Source organism: Micropterus dolomieu, linkage group LG08, assembly GCF_021292245.1.
Source record: "Micropterus dolomieu isolate WLL.071019.BEF.003 ecotype Adirondacks linkage group LG08, ASM2129224v1, whole genome shotgun sequence".
Lineage (NCBI taxonomy): Eukaryota > Metazoa > Chordata > Actinopteri > Centrarchiformes > Centrarchidae > Micropterus > Micropterus dolomieu.
This window is the reverse complement of record NC_060157.1, coordinates 14,228,718-14,248,173: the sequence shown is the minus strand read 5'-3', so window position 1 is coordinate 14,248,173 and position 19,456 is coordinate 14,228,718. Positions and strand designations below refer to the sequence as shown.

Below are 19,456 nucleotides of genomic sequence, written 5' to 3'. Positions count from 1 at the left end.
TGGCAGCAGTCAAAGGAGTCCAGGGGTGTGTGTCTGCGCCTGTTTAAAGAGACTACTCGGATCAAAAAAAACTCTCTTGCCTAAAACACCTTTCCACAATCAGGTTTTTAGATTATTTGAATTTCAACTTCTTAAGGACCTGTACATACCATATACATTTAAACAACAGGACTGGTGAAGTTTAGCCAACCCGAAAGGAGAAAATCTATCTTTATAAACAAGTTTATAGCTACAGGGAGGAGACTGCAGATCCCATGTGTTAAATGAAACCTGAGTACCTCACTATGGGTACAGAATGAAAGTGTGTATGTGTTGGTGAGAAAGACAAGGAAAAACAGGATATATAAATTTGTTATTTTTTTTTAAATCACACAAATCTGTTCACTTGTAGAGCTGCTTGATCGATTGTCTTGTACTCCAGCACTCGTTTGAGGAATGAAGACAAGTCATTATCCCAGCCCACACAGCACTATTGTTTAGGACGTGCATGTCCACACACACACACACTTAAGAACACACACTTAAGAACACACACACAGGGCATAGGGGGGGTTTCTAGGAGCTTATGAGGAACTGGGCTCACTGGTTCTAGCAGCATGGGTGTGGCACGCTGTTTAAAATAGTTTATTCAAGCTGAATCTTTTAAATGGGTTTGAATGAAGTTGCTAACTGTGTTGTAGCCGTTCAATCTGCTCAGAGCTTTGGGCTTTTTATTCACACTTTGATTTACCCAATCCCTTGCAGGCCCAGGCATTTTGAAAGGTCAATGCTCACATTACTTAACTGTGTCAACACAAAATCAATTGGATTGCTAGAAGTGCAGTATGGCTCTCTTCCACAGCTAAACTAAAAGACGGGGCTGTCGATATTCCTTTAATTACAAGTTAGATTGCAGACATTTGACGTTCCTCGGGATGCAGTCAGAAACCTCAGCCAGCGCTGTATTTTCATGTCCTACATAGCGCCATAATCTGGAAAAATCACATCTTTGATTGCTAATCTGGGATGTGCTGCATACCTGCTGCATTTGTTTGTTTCTAAAGCGATGTTTGAGGTGGCTGTTATGTTTTGTTGTATGTTTAGTGGCGGCACACCATTCATTTTAGTTACAACGGGTTGGTACCTTCGTCCTTTCTGCCGTAGACATCTGTGTTACTATTGACCTATTGACAATGTTAACAAAAGTGAAAAATTATTTGTTTATCTGCCTCGTGATTTGGATCTGCTCCAAATTTTTATGGGTTCCTCCTTGGCCCATACTACACCCTTCACTAAGTTTGATAAAAAAATCAGGCCAGTAGTTTTTCCATGATCCTTCTGACAGACAAACGGCACAGAAAACAAAACCTCCTTGGCTAAATATTTATTGGAGAAAGTAGTCTGAATGAGAAACGTATTTTAGATATTTCCTAAGAGAGAAAGAAGACTAAAAAACCCGAGAAAGAGAATAGAAAGCATATTCAACTAAATACTGAGTACTAATTAAAAAGCAAAGACATTAAAACAGATGCAGGCCATTCAGCTCTGCACCGTACAATGTGTTAGGCGTTCCTCAGACTTCTCTTTGCAATATGGACTGAATTTCACTGCTTGTCATCAGCAGACTGGGATGATTTATGATAGAGTTGCGCAAGACTGTGTGTGTGTGTGTGTGTGTGTGTGTGTGTGTGTGTGTGTGTGTGTGTGTGTGTGTGTGTGTGTGTGTGTGTGTGTGTGTGTGTGTGTGTGTGTGTGTGTATGTGTGTGTGTGTGTGTGTGTGTGTGTGTGTGTGTGTGAAGATATTTATAAGTGAGCAGGAGAATTCAAAACCCATGAAACTAAGGGCTTACAGAACATTTTGAAAACACTTACTTCAGACTTTAAAAGGCTTACTCTCAGCCACCAAGGATCTGGTTTTGGAAGTCATTTGCATATTCATTGGAGCATTACACAGCACATTCAGATGATTTTCCTACTGTGAACTGCCGATTAAACTGCCACAGTTACAAGCAATAAAACGGGAAAGATTAGCTTTGTTGTACAATCTACAGTTTAAATGTATAATTTTATTATCTGATCAGTCTGTATGATTTTAAGAAAAATGAAGCTTTGAACTTGTGAAGAAATATTTCTAACCAAAATCAACCCTCGGCTTGTCTGAGGATCTGCATTTTCGGTGCCAAAAGAAACATTGTGAACATTCCAGTGATGAGTATGCTATCTTTTCCCTACCTTATGAATGGATACAGCCACTGAAAAGTAGTAAAAATTACAACAATGCAGTAAAAGTATCACATACATGCTGAAGACGTGTGTGTTTATGAGTGTTTAAGAAAAATAAAAAGAGCGAAAAGGTCAAGACAAACACATGACAGACAGATTAAAATGACATTATTTTCTATCTGAGTATAAAATAAGCTTTCCTGGCAGAGAGAGACTCAGAGGGCATCATTTCCTCTGGATTTGAGCAGGATTAACCGGCCGTCCTTCATATAAAAGGGGCAGAAAGTTAACGGCCAACAGAAACGGAAAATAGGATGTATGGAACAGATAACACGCAAAAAAAGAGGGAGGCAGGGACATTTTCCAAAGCGGAAAAAGTTCCTACATCTCAGGCAAAAAAAAAAAAAAAATTATATATATATATATATATATATATATATATATAAATAAAACAGTTCAGTACAGGATGTTCTGAGAGGCTGGTGGACAGACGGGACAGCCACAGAGCAGCTGCTGGTTGGTAGAAGGACTGGGGGTAGAAGGACAGAAACACAGACTGAGGAGAGGGGAAAGACCGCGACATCTCCAAATGCTACTGAGGCAGGCCTTATGTAGGCCCAAGTGTCTATTAGCCTGGGTGAGCAAGCGATAAAGCATTCTACTGCAGCGGTGCCAGAGCTGCGCAACAGGAGTTTCCTTCCCTCTTGATAAGTGTTACTTTCTCTCCCTGACCCTAAGGCTTCCTGCTGGAGGATAGCTGTACAGTATACAACCAACATATACACTATCAGACATGAAAAAGATTTTGAGGGCTTACAAATGTAAATATAATTGACACATTATATTTTGAAACCACTTCTAACTTTGTCTGCGAAGCATTACTTTTGCAACAGAGCAGACCATCTGCAGAAAACATTCCCACATGCCTACTACTCTCCTCTTCACTCATGAAATAGATTTTGCCTCTCTTCTTCACCACATAGCAGCAGATGATTAATGTCTTATTTGGGCATTGTACATACAGCCGGAGAGTCTTCCAGAGGCCTTCATTAGTGTTAAAAAATGAATGATTCAGAGCGAGAAGCATCCTGGAAACGCAGATCAAATAAAACCTTTTTTCTTTTTTTCCCTTTGATACTAGGTCCTCACTCCCCCATACCTCTTAGGCAGGAGACGGTAAAACTGCAGTGTAAGATGATGAGCTGTCTGCTACAATCTTCTGTCTATGCAGCACATGACCCAGATCCTGAGGCTGACCTAGCGGACATGCCAGGTGCCTGCTCGCTCCCTGATCTGACCCTCTCCCCTCTCACATGACTGCATTCAACTAGGACGACCTTTCACCCCTGCATGTGTGCAGTGGAAGAGCTTAAACCTCTTGTGGTCTGGAAGGGAGAAAAAAAAAACGGCTACGAGGATGAAAGGATGAAAGTGCTGCATCAAATTCAGAAGAAATGCCAATACTGACCCGCTAAACACATATTCTAGGCAAATACAGTTTATATGGAAATATGAAATACAAAACAAAAAACAAACACCTGAGAAGAATCTGGCGGTTCCACCCGCAATGCCATGTCAGCAGTCTGAATGTGGGTTAGACATCCCAGACAAGAGTGGGGGCGGGTATCTGTTCCTCTGACCTTCAACAACTGGCTGTAATGTCTCCTTTGGGAGAAGAGGACTGGTGGTGGGGATGGTCAGACGGGAATGGAGAGGTGGTGGATTGCTCCAGTCTGCCTGTCTGCTTGCCTAAACCCTCCTGGTGACTCTTACCAGGCTGAGTCAAAGACTGGGAACAGAGCCCCCCCTACCCACCCACACTGCAGTTGGTTGCTCTGGTGTCTTGTTTATGCGGACTCAGTGTTTTCTATTCATGTCACTCCACTGTGGTGACAGTGTACCTGACCAAGGACAGATAAGAAAGAAAAGCTTTTCACATCAAAACAAAATGCCCCCTCCCCTCTTCCCTTCATCAGACCTCTTCTTTTCTTTTTTTTTTTTTTTTTTGCTCATTCAAACGGGTCTTTGTTCCGTTATCAGTGCGCTAGATCCCACGCTGATGAGTATTGACAGGTAGAACGAGCTCGGCTTTAGGGTGTGAGTGACTTAATCACAGGCAGAACAAGGAAAAGAGAGAGAGAGAGAAAAAGAGAGACACACACATAGAGGCGAGGTTAACAAGATGGGCGGGAGTGTTTAAACATACTGTGTAGGTTTGAATGTGTTTGGATGAATATGCACATGTGTGAGCCAGTGAATGCGTTGGTTCCTCCTCTTTCTTCCTGCAGGATCTCTGCCCGGGCTTGTCTGAAGGGTTGTGTGATCTACTTTACAGCATTTGCAAACTGACAAGACAAGGTGTGAAAGCAAGAAATTGTACCTGAGAAACAATATGCTGACTGATACAGTGGTTGACGTAAAACACACACAGGGGAGCAACATCTTTATAGCGCTGGTCTCTTTAAACATATTTAATCCTGTAGCACAATGGCGGTATTACCTAAGCTGGTAGGGAGCTAAATGAAAATAAATGGTTTTTGTTGACATTATCCAAAGCAGGGCACAGAATGCTGCAAATGCACAACGGGTCACACCCACATACACAGATGTGGACACATACTGGGATGACAAGGACAAACTCACCACTGGGACCATTACTTGGAGAAAAATAGGCGCCTCATACTGCAGTCCAAAAGTGGATTTGAGTAGAATCAACAAAAACAGCACAACGATGTAACTTGGATTTCACTAAGTTATATTGTTTGTTCACACTGAATTACCATTAGTGGGTTCACATGGCAACTGTAGTGCATTTTCAAACTACTCTTATAAATTTCTGATGAATACCACATGCACATGCATCTGGACTGAATATTCAAATGGGTTAAAATAAAATGTGAATAATGGCTAATGCTTGTTTCATGGTGAGAGAGGAGAGGAGCAACTCTTGTCACCAACTGCAAAACAAAAGCCAATTTGAGCTGGGTAAAGACAGGGAAAGGTCAGTGGAGCAACAAAGAGGCCTGGCTAATATGACCACACAGTTATATAATGTTATGCAACCTCTTTCAAGCGGCTGTGTAGTGTCAACTCAAGAGTTTGTTATAGCCGTCAACATGCAGTGGAAAAGAGATGTTTCAAATTTGGTTAAGACCTGGATCGAGAAGGTGAGAGCAGCCGCTTTGTTGCCTGTAGTGGGCATACACACTCGAGTACACACTCACAAAGAAGTAGTTACAACTTCACTCTGGTTTAAAAGCATGTTCACTCTTGCATGATCCCCGGAGACACTCCCTCCCATCATACATGACCAGCGGCACGTGACGTTCATGTGATGATGAGTTAAGTGTGGCTTTTAAACCCCCAAATCCTGACACATTACGCCTACTATCAAGCACACTCTCAGCAGTTGAAAGCTGTTCTGTTGATGGACTTTAATCAGTTTACAATCTATGTTTAAAATTATAATAGCCTTTTTTTATATATATATATATATATATATATATATAAAAATGTTCATACAGAGGCTCAGAGAAAGTGTTTCCATGCAGATTTAATGAAGAGCTGTAGTACTGTACTGCCAACGGGTCTTTTGTTAATGTGTAATCGCATTCTGACAGACAGGCAGCATCTTGACACAGACCGTAACCAATAGCTGTGTAAAATGAAGGAAAGAGTGCTTAGGCGCCGCCTACAGCCTCTCCCAGTCCTCTTTACTGTTGCATAAACACTTATCAGTGCCCTGGATGCATTTTCTGCTTCTCCTGTGTGAAACAGTCTGTATGTGCATGCAAGTTTGCCTTAGAACAATCACAAAAATGTCCGGAGCACAAATGCGCATGTGTCTGAGTTTGAAAATGATGTGGAACAATGGTTTGCAAATATCACGGCACTGCACATCAAACAAAACCCACTCAAAGCTCATCTTCACGCCTGTGACACACAGCGAGCAAATCACACTGATACTTCCATTAGCCTGGCCTGCCAAAAGAGGGCCAATGGATAGCACTGAGCTTAGAAACAGTCAAGCAAGACACTGAGAGGCCTGATTAGTAAAAACTGTAGCTACAGTAGTTATATATAGCAATGCAGTTCACTGATTTATCAATAAACAACACCAACATAGTGTAACTATCCCATTCTTTCTATTTCTTTTCATTCTATCAAGTGATTGAGCAATCCTCATCTCTTGCTCTGGCTCTCTCAGGTCATATTTCGAAACTATTCTGGATGGAACACCAAACATGTGGTCAGATGACCAGTACGCCCCCACACCATTCATGCCCAAACCACTGTACAGTTGTAGCCAGAGGGTGAATTCCACTTCTATTCAAGACTTTGTTAAGGAATACAACTTTGCAGTAGAATATAAAAATGCCTATGTTGATTATTTTTTAATCACCACACATTCACTCAAACTAGCTCCTGGACTGGGCTGAATAGAACAAGAGCCATACGCGCAAAAAATAAGTCTAATAGCTAACAATGTGCCAGGATCCTAGGGTTGCTTACACATCTGTCCAAAGCTCATGTTTAGATGCCAAGCCAAAGTTTTAATCACATCAAATGACTGTATTGCGTGGAAGTGATGTGCCCTTCATTTCACATGCATCACTATGAATAAAATACAAAAGAATGTAAAGATACAACAGTAGTTCATTCCTGTAGGTGTCAGCCTCTCCGTACCTGTTTCTGGGGACAGGGATGTGGCAGGAGGGGAGGGGCTGACTCTCTGCCGATGGTACGTTCCGCCCTTGTGCTGCCCTGAAGTTGTTGGCCAGCTCTGCCTGTTTCCCTGGGTTCCTGATGTCTAAGTGCATGAAGCCGCCTGGCAGCTGCCCGTTCATGCCTGGGCAGTGAGTTGGACTGGCCCTCTTCAAGATCCCAGTGAGACCAGTGTCTTTTTGGTCCCCCAGGCCAGTCTAGAAAATGAAGCAGTAACACAGTAAAGTCAATCTATCATTTTGAAGCTTCACTAGTGACACATATTAACTTTGCATTACTTTCTTTGAGTTTTTTAAACCACAGATTTCCAACTGGATGGATCACAGAAACACCGAGGTGAATTCATCAGCATGGCTGTCTTTCTTCGGGTTTCACTATTGTCTTCACAAATCGACAAAAAATCAACTTCTTAAATCTTTAATTTGAATCTTCCTCCCCATTAATAACCCAGAGGATGTTGTTATTTAGCACAGCACATGAACCTTCAGGAACCAACCAGAACAAAGGCAATAAAACCCCTAAAATTTCCATGTCTTATGCCTTTTTAAACATCTCTTGAAAGGTTTGGAAATGACGCAAAAAGTATTGGCAACACTGGGGTCTCACCTAGCCATGTAATGCTAAAACACTTGGCAAATAAATACAAAATGTGACGAAAGTGTGATGAAGGAGGTTACAGCTATAATATTATATTTTGATTGACTGATCGAATGACTTGTTCCGTGTAAAAGTTTATTCTATCCCAACTGAAAATGGGAAAACACCTTAAATGAGAAACATAACAATAAAATCAAATGTAACTAACGATTCTTCTCATTATCGATTAATCCGATTATTTTACATGTAATTGACCATTGTATAATTCTTTCCATTTGCATGTTTTGAACAACAGTCCAAAAGCTAAATATATTTAATTTACTGTCACATGTGACAACGATTTCACTACTCTGCAGCTCAAAAAAAGTACGAGTTTACAATGTAAATAGCCTACAATAAAGCTTAGGTTCATGCCTAGCTGTCTTTATCACACTGATATGCTATAATAAACATACAAAGCAATTCACTTAACTTATTTGAATAAAAATGCAATCGGATCCATTTCAAAAGGTAGGTGTGGCAGTTCGCCATCTATGCATATTTGATGTTGCAGGGTCAAGTAGTAACTATATGACATGATTAAATTACTGGCCTTGCAGAGAGAAACACCCACGGGCCACAAAATGCTGAAAATGCAAAGCAGAAGCATACATGCAGTGCAAGTTTTAACACGAAAAACACATCTCATGCCTGCTAACAAGTACTACTCAACTAACAGTGTGCGAGGAGCCAGGACGTGCTGCGCAGCCAGGAAGCCGACGCTGTAGCTCCACCCTAAAAGTATGGGGGAGTGGGTTTGGTTAGTAGTTTGAAGTCCCTGCCCTCCCTTTTCTGTAAACTTTGTACACAAAATGAGCCGCCATTTAAAGCACTTATGATACGACAAAACTGCTCACGTATTAAGCGTTGAAAGTAGTAGATGAAATGACTGACACTTTTTAAAAAGTGGGTAAAGAGTAACGCTAGTAAAGGCGGTGCTCAGTACACAATATACAGTAGTTGCAGTCTCGCGTGAGCTTCACGATCGCACATTTTAACCGTTAAACTGTAATATGGGCGTGTGAGAGCGATGTAAGCTGTCAAACTTCTCATTATACAGCGGAATGAGAGGATACGGTTAAAGCAACGTGCTTGTTATTATCCGTGTTGTAACTTGGGTGTACAGTTGACTGTCGTGCGTAACGTTACACTCTCAACACGGATAAACTGCACTTACTTTTTCCACGTCGTGCAATATTCGACCACCTGGAGAAAGTCCGTTCCCTTTAGGAGAGGTTATCTCCCTTTTAACCTCCGCCACTGAGCCGCCGTCCATTACAAATTTGTAAAGAATGGGCCCGTTTTGGTACGCCAGCACGGGACTGTTAGTCTCTACCGTGGGGACCCGGGTGTCGCGGAGCACGGAGCGGCCTGCCCGGCAGTTAAAATCCCCACCACCGACCCTTGTCCCAACCGACGATTTGTCCACCATATATCTGGAATCCATAGTCAGACAGGGCGAGTGGAGACTAAAGAAAGAAAACCAGCTTTCTATAGATTTTAGTGCAAATTGCTGGAGTTAGATACATTTATCAGGATTGTCGCGAGGTGATAGGTACTGCCTGTGTCTTAACTTCTACCCTAGTCTACACGTAAAGTTTTCCACCGCCGCCGCTACCACCACTACCCAGGAGGGTATCCAAAAAGCCGCCCGGTCAGGAGGATAAAAGATTGTTTTGCCTCTTTCCTCCAAAAGAATGCCACGCCCCCTCCACTTCACTCCTATTGGTCCGCTGCACACATAAACATTACACTTTGGCACGCGTCCACGGCGAGGCGGCCCGTGATTGGCCATTTTTTGTGTGTCAATCATTTGTTTTTCTTATCCTAGTAATGTGGGTGGAAGAGAGAAGGGGGCGTGTCTACAGTTTACCGGCCGGTGTTTGTCGACGACGAAGAGCCGGTCTGCGAGGCAAGCTAGGGAGAGCAGCAGAGAGACACCCTGCAGGCCTCAACCTGCAAACTGCGCATTTATATTTTTTGCTAATCAAATGGGGATTCAGTGGGTCATATTTCACTCGTACAAGCCGTACTTTACAAGCGGGTTATTATCGATGAAATGAACATCTTTGGTCAGATTGACCAGCGGCACGTGATCAAAGTTATAAAGTTATAAACCCCTGTATCAGTAGATAAGTGTCAGCTATTCATATCATGTAGCCTAGTTATAATGTAAAATGAATAGAATAGTGTCTGGACACAATATCATCAACCCCTGTGCAAAAAATAATGCATTCGAAGAAGATAGCCCTGCAGTCATACTGAGGTTTTTGAAGCAAGGTTCAGTTTCATTAGACCGTCACAGATTTGTACTTGTTTTAAATCTATGGTGATAGTGGGGTTTGTTTGATAAATTACTTGATTGTACTTCATGGCCTCGAACTGTAGTGCTTGGTGGAAATGTGGAATACATAAACATGATCAAAGAAAAGTTATTATTTAAAGATAAGCTATATTGCCATTTGTTTTCTTTTTATTTCAGTTGTTGGAGGCACCTGAATGCCTCTATCTAACCTAAAGCCTAAAGAGCCCAGACATTTCTGGTTATTGCTTGTTTTTACGAAAACACATTTTATTGAAAGCTGCATTCATTGCAAGCTACAGTGAGGCTGCTACAGAGCCTTAACAACTGATGCTGTAGTGCTGCCTAGTTTGATACCCTGTACAAAGCCACAAGACTACAGGCAAAAGACAAACACACATTATAATGTGCCACTTTATTAGAAAAGTAAAAACTCACTTTAATATTTTATGAAGGTTAATATAAAACATTACAATCTTTTGCATATCTGCACTGTCACACTATATTTTATTATATTTATTATTTTTAAACTAAACCCTGTGCTTTAAGAACAGACAACATTGGCTACAGCTGTCACAGCAGTATTGGCCCATGATTATATCTGAAGACAATTAACAAACAGCATCTGTATCTGCATGGAAAGCATGAAACATTTTGCATCCACAAAGAACAACGTGTCTGTGATAACCATCTTTTTTTTGTCAACATATATACTGTATGTTACATTGGAACAACATCAGAACAGCAACAGAGTATTTTACACATTTACATCATCATACTGTATCCGTTTGTGCAATGAACATCTGTCTTGATCAGTGTGTAACAGTGTTCAACAAAATATATCCGATCAGTGCTTTTCTCTCAGGATAAAGAAAATGTGACACATAAAGTGACAGCCAGGGAAGAAGGATTAAGTGTGATAGCGATTTCCAGCCAGCATTGTCTAAGGGAAGCCTCAGCAGAGCTTGTTAAGCGCCTCAGCTGTTAGCCATTTCTCATATCAGGCAGTAGTTGAGCCATTGGTGCATTGTTATTATCTGACTGGGGTCCTCTGCCCCTCCCCCCTCAAATCACTCCCTGAGTCCCTCAGAACTGGACATCAAAGGCCCCTCCCCTGCACAGCGAGGGGGAGAGGTGAAGCAGAGAAAAGAGAGGTCTGTGTCAGTTACTGGTGGTTGAACACAGCTGGGGGAGGGAATATATGCAAGGGCTGACCAAGTGGAAGCAAAATGTGCTTCCTCCCCTAAACTGGAAACGCACATGGCTCAAGGTTGCAGTGTGTATGTGTGCCGCTGTATGTGTGTGTGTGTGTGTGTGTATGTGCTGGCACACAAACACATCAGAAGGAGGAGGGTCCTTTGGGTCTGTGTCCATTTGCAGTGATCCTCATCCAGCTTTATTCTGGCTGTTGTTCTCCTCCCTCCTAACCTCTATTGCTCTTTCTTGCTCCCCCAGAGCAGAGGATAAACAACGCTCTGCTCTAAACTCCCAGCGGCTTCTCTCTGTCTTTCTATTTCTCTCCCCTCATCCTCCTCCAACAAGTTGTTGCTTTGGTAAAAACAAAACAACAACAAAAAAGGAATGCTGCTTTGCATCACAACAGAAAAGATTAACAAACAAGAGATCAATTAAGTACCACAATATTTGTTTTCATCTCCATATATAAAAGCATGCACTTTTTTGATCAAGCAGGAAAAAATTGCACCAACAACATAAATGTATTGTTTTCATGGCAGTGGCATGAGCTATTCAACCAATGGTATTGTCAGTAGGTAAGAGGAAAAAAAACAGTGCATTGACATACAGAGTGTATTTGTTTTTACATACTTTCTGACACAGTAGCATTTATACATTTATATTACTAACTTTTCTAAACCCGTCTTCTCTTTGCATTGTTGTCTCCCAGCGAGCTCATTCTAATGCATCCTCCATCTCTCAGCCTGTGAGGAGTTTGTATGCCTCTTCCCCTCTTATCTTTATGCCTATTTATTAAGCCTCCAATGATTTGTTTTCTTCCTCTCTTCTTTCTTTTCTAATGCTCCCCAAAGCTGCATGGGAAAGACATTGTTTACAATGGAAGAGAACTCAGTGCTGGGGCTGGAGACGCGGGTGGGGAAAGGGCGAGGGGCAACCTTCCAAAGGACACTAGCTGGTAATTTTTTTTGCCCAGCTCTTTATTTTCCTTGGATTCCAAGCCCTCTGTAGCTATTTGAACCACCAGACTTAAGTCTGGTGAGCTATGGGGAGCTCTGGCTTTGACTTGAGACCAGAGAGCGAATCAGAACTGTGCTTGGAAATGCCATTTACAGCACGTTAATGCACAATTAAGCCGACCAGTCCCGCAGCTGTCCAGTGCAAAATTATAATGGTCATAAAATCAGAGGTTTACAGCGCCCAAAGGACAAGACATACTAACTGCACAGGATGAAGCATCCTGTGTTATTTTGGACACTCTTTCGCTTCCTTATTTTTGAAAATATTCTTCTCTCACTTGTTTCATTTCAATTATATTAATTTATGGTAATACAGTAAAGGTCTTTCACTGTGAAATCTGTCACCCATATCACTCTGGGGAAATTCTTACTCAACCCACTCAATGCCCCTGACCTGATTGCCTTACCCTGCATAACTCTGCCAAGTATGTGTGTATCTGTGTGTCGGTGTGTTGGGGTATGTCATCATGCTTCTGGCTACAGATGTTAAATCTGACTGTAGATTGTTAAGTAATGTTATTTGAAAGTTACATTACTGATCAAAACGCACTTTTTATAGTTATCATGAGGGATGTCGATAACTGTTGAGGGCACACTGATGGTAATTGTGAAGTGGGGACTATAGCCTACGCTATTACTATTACTACAAGCCTAACTATAGACTTACAGGCCTATGTTTAAACGAAGCACCACAATGCTGCCTGCCAGGCAACAGGCCAGTGCGCACAGAGAACCTGTTTCAGATGTTTGCTTAGGGAGAGCTAAGCACCGCAAATCTCTGACATCCATCTGCTTATATTACATAAGTCCCCCAAAGATGAGGTGTGTGTGTGTGTGTGTGTGTGTGTGTGTGTGGCTGGCATTAGCTAACAGTGGGCTTCATATTCCTAACAAACGAAGTTTCCTTGCTACTGTTTATTTATAGGTGTGTGTTTGCACAATGCATGCACATTTTTGTATTTTTATATATATCTATATATATATTAAAGTGTGTTACATACTCTTTAAAGAGTACAGTGTTCATATAAAAATAAAGATATTATGGAAAATGATGCACAAACAGGTGAGTATGGTCAGTGACACAGTAGGTTGAAGATGTATATTCCAGTTTTCTTATCTTTTAATTTTTTTTGAGTTAAAACATATTTGGTCCATATATGGGCTGGACTAGACTTAGGCTGGTTCTGAAGTACAGACCAATCAAGGGAGTCTGAACCTGGATTAAGACCCTGTTTGTACCTGATGTCATCACAAAATGGATCCTCATATTGTTTGTCTATTGAGGGCCTTTTACCTATGTACAGCAACCTGTTGGCCGGTGAACAGGAGGGTCCCTTTCATGACTCTGTACCAGTGGGTTCTGGTCCCTTTCTGCCTGCCAGCCAGCTACAGGCCAGTGACATACATCTCCATCCCATCATTGAAAGTGAAGATGGTGGTGGTGCTGGAGCTGTTGGCCCCTTGTTTCACATCGCTGATGGTCTCATAGAAGTTTTCCCCACCAGGCAGGCCTCTAGCAGGCAGGGCAGTGGGTCCTGAGCCCTGAGGTGCCGTTGGGGCTGTCGGCTGCTGCGGTGTCTGCTTCTTCCTCTTCAGAGTGGCATTACCCCCAACTGTGCTGTTATTGTTTCCTGCTGGCTCACGTTTCCGGTGGGTGTCGATAGTAGCATACGCGGGGTCAGACTCGGCCACTGCACATGTGGGCCAGGACCTGTCTCCTACCGGCTCGTAGCAGGGCTCCTCCTGGGAACGCGTCGGGCCCTGGACTCCTCGGCCTCGGCCCCTTGAACCTGCGTTTCCTCTCTCTCCACCAAAGGAGCGTGGGAGGGTCTTTGCTCCGTTGTTTTCCATAGGTGGTTTCTTCTTCTGGGTTTTACACACGATGGAGTAGGTGTCTGCTATCTGAGAACGCACACAGGAGGAGAGCAGGTGTCAATTATATCCTACAGTCTATGGGTGACAGCTCCTGAATTAGAAGGGGACTGTTCCTTCATTCAAGGTTTGTTTCTATAATTGTCTATAACCACAACTGATTCATAGCATACACATGCGGTACTGTGCTGGGATTTAAATGAAGTCTATCACATGTTTCTCACCTTAAGAAGAGTACTTCCTATATTTATGTATGTTTGTAAGTATGCCAGACATAAAGACATAATATGTGAACATGAAAGTAAACATACAACGCTGCTAATTTGGTGTGAGCAAAATGAATGTGTTAGCATTCATTGTGTGGGTGTGAGCACAGTAGTTTGCGCATGTGTTGACAGAGCTCGCTCTGTGCTGTAACCTGACCTATTTTAACGGGGATAGGATAAGACAGAGTAAACTGTGTTATCAGTCTGTTGAGGTCTAGGCAGATAGACAGAGTTAGCTTTGCAGTGGATGGACCTGTTAAAATTTCACCACAACTGCTTTGGCAACAGTACAGCGGGGTATGGTGTGAAAGATCTGGACGACAGCCAACTCGCAAAAAAAAAAAAACCCTGCTAAGTGGTGTTCGCTGACGGACTTTGCTCACATCTCATTTGCTTTTAATGAGACGTATGTACATGTTTTGAAGTGTAGTGATGTGAATGCATGTGGTGGTAACTCATACAGCATCTGCATGTTTGTTTACTTTATGTGCAAGGTTACAGTAAAGCGTGTAAGATTTGTAATATCTAGGACTGACAACGGAAAGGCATGTGTGAGGTCTTGTGGGGAATTTGGATAAACCAGTGCTGTGACCTTTGGCATTTCTGTGTCAAAATTCCACAAGCGAAGCACAAGAGCTAAGGATTGTGGGACGTGGTAATGTTTGCCTTCCGTGTTCACACCCAGACCAGCAGCTCTGCTCGAGTGGACCTGAGAAACACTGGCTATGCAAACTCTTCTCTCCCACACACACTCGGAGATTAACCTTGTTTTTGTTCCGCTCCCAAAAAAACTGAAACCTGAGAGCACAGAGACAAAAGGCAAGACTCTGTTTTCCGTGTTTGTGAGCTTAACTTGCTTTTACTTTCATGGCACCTTTACTTTATATGTCTTACAGACAAAATATAACATTAATTAAACATGGGAGATATAATTCAATTGCAAACCACTTTAACTTTAATATTTCTCTCTTTCTTTCCCCGACAGACCTTGAGCGACACATACACCCTGCCCCCACGAATCTCTTGTGTGACCTTTTTGGATAAACAAAGACCCTGGCGTATGCTAGAAGTGTGTGCACACAATGTGTGGGGTGTGTGTATGTGTGTATTTGTGCACACAGAATTTGCAGCTCTGTGCAGCAGAGGAAGGAAGTCACAAGATGATGGGGATTTCAAAACTGGGCTGCAGCTGTTGAGGAAGCCTGTGCATTGTATGTTTTCTTTTTTCCTCCCCTCTGCCTGTGCTCCTTTTCTGGTGTGTCTTTTCTGATACTGCTTTAGCTGCATTTTATTTCAGCACACACTGATTATCCATGGAAACACAACAGTATGCATGACTGATGCATCTGTGTGTGATCAACATTTTGAATAGAAAACATCGCACAGGTTTCCAAACGGTCTACTAGCAGTTAATATTCAACTGGTAAGACATGCTTTGTGCAACGTGATTGGTTGAGGAAGGCAGCGCCTCCTAATAGCCACGAAGGGAGTGGAGCAGATGGAGAGAGTGCCAGAGGAGGGGAGGAGATTTAGGTGGGAGTGGAAACTCAACACCTTATGACGGCTGCAATAGACAAACTCCAGAGGATAAAAAGTATCTGGGCATATTAAGGCAAACACACACTCTCAGATAGAAAAACACAGCAACTAAGGGAGACAAAAAGGCTTGGAAAAGCAACCCCCCCCCTAAAAAAAAAATCAAGGAAGATTGTAAGTTTTAAAGAAAGAAAAATAAATAAAGAGAGAGAGATCGCAGAATGCAGTCAAGGCCAGCTGCTCTGTGTATCAGTCTGATTTGCAGAGGAGCAGTTTAACTCATGAGTCAAACAGCAGGGACTTAACCCTATAATCTCCATATACAGGATCCAAACTCGTTGGCTGAGAACTGAGACAAGAAATTTACAGATTCAAACTTGTCAGGACTGTTGTTTTACACGCCCCAGAATAAATAAAACTATCCATTCATTTTTTTGTCCATTTAGATTATCTTTTATTACATCCTGTGAACAACACACCTATACGTTAATCACAAGCTGCGTGAAGTTTTGTTTCTGCCTCAAAATTAGACTTAAAGTTACTGACATGGAAAAAAAGACTGCCCTGAGCTGATGAAGATGACAATGAAAAAAGAGAAGTTCAGTCAAACACTAATAATAGATAGTGGTCTATTTTAGGGACACACCTCCATTTACTCAGGTTTGACAAAAGTTCCCCAACCGCTTGTAAGTCTCAGTATGTATGTACTGTGTCTGGCTGAGAGCGAAGAAAGGAAGACTGAGAGTGAAGGAGTTGGGGTGGAGAGTGGAAGCACATGTGGTGGGGTATGTGACGTGATTGGCAAGTGCAGACCTCTTCCTCGGGGCACCAGACATACTCTCTGCTATATATATATATATATATATATATAGGTCAGTTTGTAGCCTCCATCCCAGTGACAGCTGATCGCATTCTGTCTGCGTAAGCTAACCTTTAACAAACATGTCTATGAATGCAAAGTGATACTGAATTATTCGGCAGCAGGTGATACTTGTGTTCGATTCATCTGGTGAGTTGTGTGAGACAGATAGATGAGTAGGGGGGTTGGGAGATTGGGGTCAAGGTTCAGGCAGGGGGTTGGGCGTGCTGGATCTGTGAAACGTAACCTCTGGCTGTATGCAGAAACCTTGCATGACAGGCAGGTCACAGGGCAGTAGTGTTATGACGGCGTGCCCAATCAAACAGGCGCCCCAATCGGTAAACACAGCAGCCACAAATCAGAGACATGCCCGTCTATCCGTCTGCCTGTAGTCCTTCCAGTCCCCTGTGGAGTGGCCCCTCCTTCCAGCTACCATCACACACACACACACACACACACACACACACACACACACACACACATACATATACTACCTCCTTTGCAGTTGGGGGCGATGGGTGCCCCTGTCCGTTCTCTCCGTGGAGTGGAGGTGGGTGTAAGGTGATAATTTCATCTTCCTCTGGAGGCTTCCAGATGTACTGCTCCCCGTTGCCCATGAACACTGCCTCCTGGAAAACAAAATCAATGGAGGAGCTCAGGTGAGTATTGCAATTATGATCCGGAAGTCTTTATCTAATCGCACAATGAAACCAGTTTTTACATGTGTGGGAAGTTTTTTTGTGTAAAAGTTTCCATACTCTGAGTTGTAAAAGTTTTTATTTTCCATGTTTGCTGAACAGGTTAACAGCAGTCATGTGTAAGCGAATTGTGCATGTGTGAAGGAGAGAGAGAGAGAGAGACAGAGAGAGAGCATGTTTGTTTTGAAGGTCAGAGCAGGTATGGATGACACTGTGGGATTAATGTGGACTGCTTTTATCAAATTTAGCCAGTACCGCTGTAATCACAATGACTGACCAAACAAGGTTAAGGTCATAAAAATGTCACTTCTTCAGCTTTTTAATGATAGATGTATCTATTTCTACAATATCCACCTATGGTAAAAATGATCTGGCTTTTTACGTTTTATGTCTTCTCTCCAAGGGAAGCTTTCATGTCAAGATCCAAACAAACGAATCAGCAAGTGGCCCTGTCAAAAAGAGAGTGGGCGGTGCAGTGATCCGTTTAGCTGGCAGCTGGTCAGAGACCAGCTCCTAACTGGAATCAAATGCACTTGACATCTTGTTACATTTCCTTTGTTGCCACAGCTTTATTTTACGGTCGCTATTAAGAATTTCCTTTCAAAATTAAGTCTGGATATTTTATGGCTAAAACAACCATTACTTCAAAGATTACTAGATGCCTGCTCGGTTGCAGCAAGAGCTAATCAGTTCCTCCTTGCTCTGTGACAGACTTTAACCAAGATTTTATGCAGATCGATTCGGTCAAAGATACCCTGATGACAGACAGATACATTGAGTATAAGTTTAAGTTCACTAAGATAAGTCCTTTTCTGAAAAATAATAAAACAATAACCAATCAAGAAAGTGCTGTTGTAAATTATTTATCACTGCTGGTGATCAAAACCAATTACAAACCAATTAGAAAGAATGTAGTGGTGTATGTGCACATGCGACTGAGGATGATTAAACTTTTATACGCTCCTCCTGTGAAGTGAGACTGAGTAATAGAAGCCAGGGCAGAGTAAATGGCTTCAATATGTGAACATTATTTATCCCAACACTGGCTGCTGGCTACCTGTTAGCCGTTTCTAGATAGACTTGCTGATAGATTCAACAGGAACACACACACACACATACAGAGGCAGACTGGCAGCCTGCCAAGTTCTTACATAATCCATCCTTCCACTCTTTACTCTGGCCAGTTTAATACTGTGCTGCTCAGCACAGCGCAGAAGGGCAGAAGAAACACACACACAGACAGACATGCGTAAACATGCACATACTGTATATGCACATAGACACAAACTATCTAGGATTTTGCAAGCGCAGATTAAAAGTACAGGTCAACAATGGGCTGACATCCACAGCTAAGACAAAATTGTTTAAACAACCTATCAATCTTTTTAAATCACTAACACAAAAGACAAAGTCACCTGATTAATGCTCTGCCAAACACACACACTCATAGCCATGCACACACACGAAAATTGGGTATGTGTCCCAGCAAACCCACCGGAAAGGCTGATCACCATCCGATCATTGTCCCTCTGTTTCCCTCTCAGAATTGCACTGTGGCCTTGTCTGTTTATATATACATCCCAGCTAGCACATGCAACTCTATAATGTGATTAAAATATTATATTATATTTTATAATATAATAAAAAGACATCAAGTGACTAAACCAATATCAATCCTCCTGTCTACATATATAGAGCTGTTTGTTTGTGGAGGGTGCCCTCTGGTGGGAAACAGACAGACTTACAGTTTGGCAAGGCAGCTGGTTAGGTTGATGCAGACAATACTGATCCAATGATTCCTTTTACCTTTGGGAAGGAGTGCAGGTGAAACGGCTCCAGTGGTTTGCGCAGAAACTCCTGACTGCGATGTAGTGGAGGAGGAGCCGCAGAGGGTGAATCACTCACACTCGATTGGCTGTCTGACTGGCTGTCGCCTCCGTTATTCTCCTTCCTGTTTGTCTTGTCAACCTAATGTTAAAACCACCAGCAAAAAGTCCACATAATCAAGTTTAAGAGGCTTTATTCCTCTGCTGTCCACTCCAACCTGTGTAATTTAAGGGTAATATTTGATCAGTCCTCATCATTCGGCAGAATGACCAGCAGGTGAAGCAGATGACCAGATCTTGTTTCTTCCAAATAAGAAATA

At 42.3% G+C, this 19,456-nt stretch overlaps 2 protein-coding genes across 5 annotated transcripts in view; both read right to left on the bottom strand.

The window, feature by feature from the left end:
• Positions 1 to 9,230, bottom strand: part of slc2a4rg (SLC2A4 regulator) — a 49,616-nt gene extending 40,386 nt beyond the window's left edge. The window contains exons 1-3 of one of the 4 annotated variants that reach the window (XM_046057682.1): positions 8,242 to 8,718; positions 7,997 to 8,151; positions 6,890 to 7,125 (exon numbers count right to left, since the gene is read on the bottom strand). In XM_046057682.1, the coding sequence (XP_045913638.1) occupies positions 6,890 to 7,125; positions 7,997 to 8,056 (296 nt within the window). In that variant the 5' untranslated portion in view covers positions 8,057 to 8,151; positions 8,242 to 8,718. Of the gene's footprint in view, positions 1 to 6,889; positions 7,126 to 7,996; positions 8,192 to 8,241; positions 8,719 to 8,741 lie in introns of those variants that run through there. The other 3 variants (XM_046057679.1, XM_046057680.1, XM_046057681.1) reach the window with 3 other exon arrangements.
• Positions 9,231 to 10,285: 1,055 nt separating this feature from the next.
• LOC123975769 overlaps positions 10,286 to 19,456 on the bottom strand; it is a 42,872-nt gene continuing 33,701 nt past the window's right edge. Inside the window, exons 8-10 of the mRNA XM_046057503.1 lie at positions 19,117 to 19,278; positions 17,107 to 17,241; positions 10,286 to 13,981 (exon numbers count right to left, since the gene is read on the bottom strand). Of these exons, the coding sequence (XP_045913459.1) occupies positions 13,466 to 13,981; positions 17,107 to 17,241; positions 19,117 to 19,278 (813 nt within the window). The 3' untranslated portion in view covers positions 10,286 to 13,465. The remainder of the gene's footprint in view (positions 13,982 to 17,106; positions 17,242 to 19,116; positions 19,279 to 19,456) is intronic.